The sequence below is a fragment of the Miniopterus natalensis genome, chromosome 21, assembly GCF_054644295.1.
Source record: "Miniopterus natalensis isolate mMinNat1 chromosome 21, mMinNat1.hap1, whole genome shotgun sequence".
Classification (NCBI taxonomy): domain Eukaryota; kingdom Metazoa; phylum Chordata; class Mammalia; order Chiroptera; family Miniopteridae; genus Miniopterus; species Miniopterus natalensis.
In genome coordinates, this window is record NC_142101.1 from 13,521,501 (window position 1) to 13,527,500 (window position 6,000).

The following is a 6,000-nucleotide window of genomic DNA, read 5'->3' on the forward strand; positions in this document are numbered from 1 at the left end:
CCAGCTGAGTCCCGTCTCATTGGTGTTCAGCAGGTGAGGGTAGGAGACTCCTGTCCCAGTGTGAATCTGGTTCCCACAGACGTCACGAGAAGCCCACTGTTCCTGTCATGTCCTCGTAAAGGTTAAACCTAACCCGCCCCAAAGCTGCCAGTCTGGGCCCCGACCCTTTCTCGGGCGTGGGCACGAGGCTGGGTGTGGGGCCGTAGGCAGAAGGCAGGCGTCGCCGGGCAGCTGGGGAGGGAGGGTGCCAAGCTCGGAGGCACAGGGGAGGCAGGGAGCAGGGAATCCCTGCGTGGCCTGACGTTCCCACCCTCCCTCCATCTGGGGGGAACAATGAGGCCTCAGTCAGCTGGGCTCATGCAGCCACATGTCTGAAGAGCCCTGCGGCCTCACTTGTGCCTGGGGGGTAAACACCACCTCCTTGTTCTCACTCCAGATCGGAGGAGGGAGGGCAAGGACCAGGGCCTGTTGGGGGAAGCCCTGCCACCCCCGGGGGAGCTCTGTGACTCACAGGGGCTCTCCTGCGGCCGTCTGGCTCCAGGGCAGGAGCCAGTTATCTACGGTTCCTGCAAAGTGTGAGTGGTTCACGTTCAAGCTCACCTGCTGGGAGACCCAACTGGCCCTGGGCTCTGGGCTCTAAGGGGGGGGGGGTCTCCTTTGTCTCCGGGGTTAGCCCAGAGGCGTGTGAGGTCCTGGAGACTGTTAGAGACTGACCCACAGGGTCCACGCTCAGGATGTGACAACAGACACGTTTGTTCCTGATCCAGGCCTGTAGCTTCTGACACTGAACAAACCCTGCTCAGGGGGCTGCTGGCTTATCAAAGGCAGCCCGGCTCTTGTGATAATTTGAGGGTCTGGGGTGTGTGTGTGTGTATTTGTGTGTATGTGTGCGTGTGCATGCATGGGTGCGTGTGCATGCGTGTGCGTGTGTCACTCCCCCTGGTGGCCATCAGCGGCGAGAGGTGACCAATCAGTCCTTGGATGTTTTCTGCTCTGGCAGTAATTCCAAGCTGGGAAAGGCTGTGAGCAGTGTGGCTCTCGAGCCCCTTTTCAAGTCACTGTCCCCTTTCTCTCATTCTCTGTGGAAGCCCCAGTGCCCGGGGCCCAGAGTCACCATTTCCAGAGCCTTGATGTCACTTGCTTGGCCCCTTGGCTCAAATGAAGTGACATTTCCCCTGATGAACAGGTCAGATTAGGCTCCTTTAAACACACATCGAGAGATGAAGTTTTTTAACGCCATTCCTTGTTTGAATGTAAGAGGATCCGTTTCTTTTTCCATTCTGGCTAATCATTGAAAGGTGCCCTCTATGAATGATTTCCTGCTAAAGACAGCCGGGGACGCGGGGTGCTTCCCGGCTCCCACCGTCCGGGCCGACTGAGCCTTTTCTTGCCAACGACTCGTCATAATAGCCAGCATTTCTGGGGTGCAGGCTTCGTGCCAGGCAATTTCTACGCGTTAGCTCACTTAAGAGGTTCAACCCTTCTTAAGAGGTAGGTAGTCACAAGTCTATCCTGCCAAGCCAGTGAGCAGTGGAAACCTGGCTGTGACTTTGATCTCCACCCCCTAGGAGCTTTGTTCTTTTGAAAATCACGTCACACGGAACCTCCTTCAGCCAACCCTTGGGTGGTGGCTGCGTTAGTGGTGGGGGGCGTTCACGTGGGAGGAGGATGTGACAGCTCAGCCACAGCAGCCGAGACACGGCAAGGGGAAGGGGTCCCGTGTGCCCTCCCGGCCGCAGGGGAAGTCGCAGCATGGCAAGGAGGACTGGCAAGGAGGGGACACTTACGCTTGGCGAGAACTCTTCTCAGGATTGTCTGCAGCTCAAAGGCGGAGATCTCTGCATCCTGTGGGCATGCGAGCAAGCAGGGCATCGTTACTGGCCCCCTTGGAGCTGCAGCGTGTGCTGGACGCCTGCTCCGGCCAAACCCTGTGCGCCGTGCACTGGGCGGGCCTGGGCTGGGGCTATGCACGTGGGCCTCTAACGAGCCCGGTGAGCTGCTGCTGCTGGCCCCGGGTCCCTGATCTGCACAAGCTGCAGGTGGAGCTCATTCCCCAGCGCTCTGCAGTGTGTAAATGCCCCACTCCACCCGCGTCTGTGGTCTTAGCTCTCGCACCCTTTCCTCCCATCCGCACGCCTCCCTCGGCCTCTCAAACTCAGGTCTGGCTTCCTGCAGAGCTGGTGAAACCCACCGGCTCTAAGAACGGGCCCAGCACTTTCTTGGGGCCCCTCTAGAAGTCGTTCAGGCGTCTCCACTCCCTTACACTGAGTAACTGGGGGACAAGCCCATCGTTTAAGACCAAGATTGGCTTTTTCTTGGAGTTGAGGGACGCAAAAGGGCTGAATAACTTTGCGGCCAGCAGAGGCCTACGTGGCTGAGGGATTTTTTTTTTAAGAACTGGGAAGTCCAAGTCCTTGTTGTAAGCTGCTTGCATTCTTGAAATTTGAAAAAGCCTTCCATCTCTGCAAATATTTTTGTGAAAATCAGGGATAAAGGGCCGAGTTCCATGTCTCAGCTGGAGGGGAACAGAAGCAAATAAAAGAGCCACAAGGTGAGGTCCAGACCCTAAGGCAGGCGGAGCAGAGCCAGAGGTGGCCACGGAAATGGAGGGGCCTGCGATGCTCAGAGGTCTTGGAAGGACTCGGCCAAGGGACCCGAGTTCCATCTGCGATTCCTCTTGGCTTTGGTCCAATCTGTTTCCTCTTACCTTTAAACTGAAGTCTCCTTGGGGACAAAACCTGTCTCTTCCTTTTACCAACCAGAGCGCCTAACAGAGACCTGGGGAACACCTACCTCCCCGGCCAACTGGGCAAACAGCCTCCTGAATCCGTCATCAATGTCGTCTTCACTGACATCGATCTGGAAGGTGGGACACAGACGCGAGGGACAATAGATCAGAGGAGGTGCCTGCTCCCCCTTCCGGGGCCTCCCCTCCCCCATCACGTCCCCTGCTCCGCTCACTCTGGGGCCTGGACCATCAGGCTGCTGGGGCTGAGATAAAGGACAGGATAAAGTTGTAATGATTTTTTTCTGGATAAAACCCATGAGGGAGAAGAAACTGCTGGGAAGGAGTGAGGCTCTCATCGCTCACATTCAACCAAATGGCCTTGTACGATCTACGCTAATGGAGATTCAGGAGCACAGGACCAGCTGGGATGTTCCCGAAGGATTCTGACAGTGGCCCTTGGAGGCTGTGCGGCCTCTCCGTGAGGACACGGGACAAGCACAGAGCTTCGGCGGCCTCCGTGTCTGCAATGATCCCACCGCTCCCGGCCCCGGGACAGAGGGAAGAGGTCCTTCCTCTGTTTGGGGTGTTTTCTTCCCTCGGCTCTGGACTTGTTATGATGGAGCCTTGTCTGAAATTCCCGAATTGTGTGGTCACAGCGCTTCAGGATCCGTCACTGAATCACAACCCGTGGGTGACCTCAGGAACCTGGTCTCCCAGCGCTTTCATTTTATAGAGAAACGCGAGGCCCAGAAAGGAAGGTGACGAGAGCCTCGCACTTATCAGCACAGCACTGGTGGCCCGTCTGGTGGCCCGTCCTACACAACGCCCCACGTGCACGCGGGCTCACTCGCCCCAGCGGTCAGGGGCAGCCGAGGGCCAGGCCGGCCCGGAGCTGGTGCAGATGGCACCCGGGGAGGCCTTAATGTCCAGCTGCGCCCCTGAAGTCCCGGGGCCCCCTAAACCCTGGGATTACTATCTGCTCCCGGGGTGGTCCAGGACAAGGGGGTGAATTCAGGGAGCTCCCAGTACCTCTTCCAAGTCGCCCTCGATCTCATCATCGACAGCCCTGGAGGCGGAAGGAAACTGTGTTACTGGAAGGGGCCTGAGGGTGAAGGCCAGGCCTGCTGCAGAAATGACAGCTAAAGGGCCGGTGGGGCCTGGGGCCTGCGGTCCAGCGAGGGGCGGGCGGGGTGGGTTTCTCTGCGTCCCCGCTTGCTTTCGCGTCCCCGCTTGCTTTCGCGTCCCCGCTTGCTTTCGCGTCCCCGCTTGCTTTCACGTCCCCTCTGCGGCAGAAACGGCCCGAGGAAGAGCCATGGCCCAACAACTTGGGGAGGCAGAGATTTTTTTTTTTTCAGTTGGTTTGCTGGGGTTCGGTCATCAGAGAGCGCAGGGCCCCTGCAGTAGGGAGCTGGAACTCCAGGCAACTCGCGCACCCCCGGCCTCCAGGAACCGCTTTCCGGTTCCATCCAAAACGCTCTTTGCCCCCGTAAATCTTTCACGCTGAGAATCACGGCATCTACGCCGCTCGTTCCTAGGGCTGGAGAGGCGGGCGCCGCGGAGGCCTGTGTGGGATCCTGCTTGGAGCTTGGGCTGTGGTCAGTTTATCCTGCGCACCATCCTGTGTACTTAAGCTTAGGAGGGTCTTCCCCAGGCCCCCTGGGGTCTTAAACTAGGCCGCCAAGGGTCCTATCTGAAGTGCCGACGCCTCAGAGAAGAAAGGTGAGGGACTCTTTGGTGCTGGCAGCTGGAATTAGGACTGGCATCCTGGGGCAAGGAAGTCAGACACCTTTTGGGGGCTGGGGGGTGTCCCGTCAGCGTGGGGAGCTCACCCCGGAGAGCAGGAGCGTTGAGGGGGTTGAGGCTCCCCAGTTTTCTCCAAACGAGGGGACTGGGTTCACAGCTAGTCTAATGTAGGTCATTAAACTGCAGATAACACCGTGATCATCCCGCGGAATTAGGTTCTGCAGTTTGCCCCACAGCCACCTGTTCCTAACCAAACACATTCTGAGTGGCTCTTCCCTTTGCTGACTGCGGGTGACACTCAACGGCCTCCCAAGGGGCACACCCCGCACTCGCCCTTCGAGACAGGCAGGTGGCACGCGACAAGGCAGTGACGCTCAGGGGGCCCAGAGCTCTGCCCCGACAGGCCCGCGACAGGCGGGAGAGGCGAGAGGACCTACTGGTAGTCGGCCTTCTTCTCGGAGAAGACCCGGACGCAGAAGTCGCCGTCCTTGTTGGGCTCGAAGGTGGAAGGCACAAGGATGTACTCTCCCGGGGGCAGCTTGAAGCGGTTGAGCACCTCCCGCAGGTTGATGAAGGTGTCCGACCGCTCCCTGGCCCTGGTCGTCAGGAAGAACTTCTTGCTGAGGTGGATGTTGGTCTGTCCCATCAACTGACACATAAGCAGAAACACGGGGGAGTGGAGGGTGGAACGGGAGCCACGGCGGTGTCGCTCTCACGCATCCAGAGAGGAGGTGATGGCGACAACGTCTGCATCGTTTTGGGAAAACAGCAAACTTGCTGCCAAAGCGACAGATGCCCGCGGAGGAGCTCGGAGGGACCTCGCACGCCTCCAAGTGCCTCAGGGACGTTTAGCATCCACACGGCAGGAAGCTGGGACGTGGGTCCAGGTCTGTCTCTGAGCCCCCCTCCGTCTTCTAACCTGCAGGGTCTACCTGGTCCCCTCAGGCTCGTTCTAAGAGCACTGCAGGGCTCAGGAAGAGCCTCCTGCGGTCCCGGGACCACAGAACGTCCACCCCGAACTAAACCACGAGTGGCCTCTGCGAGGCCTCGGGGAGGCAGCAGGCCCCCCGGGGGCAGCCTGAGATACCCCACCCTGAGCTCGTACCAGCAGGATCTAGGACCTGAGCAACCTCCCCAGGGCCCTAGAGGGGCCAGGGATTCATCCTTCCCAGCCCCCAGCCCCCTGCCCACGCGTCACAGGACCCCCGAGCCCACAGTCTAAGCCTTTCACTTGTTGGTGAACCTGAGCCCCAGGGATGGAGACTGACGCCCGCCAGACGTACCTCCTCCGGAACCTGCAAAGATAAAGAAGTGCATGCTCAGTTCTGACGCTGGCCACATCCTGTGTGTGTTTCTCTGGGCAAGTCGTTTCCCCTTTCTGGACTCAGCTCCCTTATCTCTAAAATGGGACCAAGTGCCCAGCCGGGTGTGGCTCAGCGGTTGAGCATCGACCTAGGATCCAGGAGATCGGGGTTCGATTCCCGGTCAGGGCACATGCCCGGGTTGCGGGCTAGGCAGCCGATCAATGA

At 59.0% G+C, this 6,000-nt stretch overlaps 1 protein-coding gene across 1 annotated transcript in view; it reads right to left on the bottom strand.

Annotated features, from left to right (window-relative positions):
- The window catches only part of CAPN2 (calpain 2), a 40,416-nt gene that overhangs the window by 6,235 nt on the left and 28,181 nt on the right, over nt 1–6,000 (bottom strand). Inside the window, exons 11-15 of the mRNA XM_087828854.1 lie at nt 5,755–5,766; nt 4,909–5,120; nt 3,758–3,794; nt 2,794–2,859; nt 1,788–1,845 (exon numbers count right to left, since the gene is read on the bottom strand). Coding sequence (XP_087684980.1) covers nt 1,788–1,845; nt 2,794–2,859; nt 3,758–3,794; nt 4,909–5,120; nt 5,755–5,766 — 385 coding nt within the window. The remainder of the gene's footprint in view (nt 1–1,787; nt 1,846–2,793; nt 2,860–3,757; nt 3,795–4,908; nt 5,121–5,754; nt 5,767–6,000) is intronic.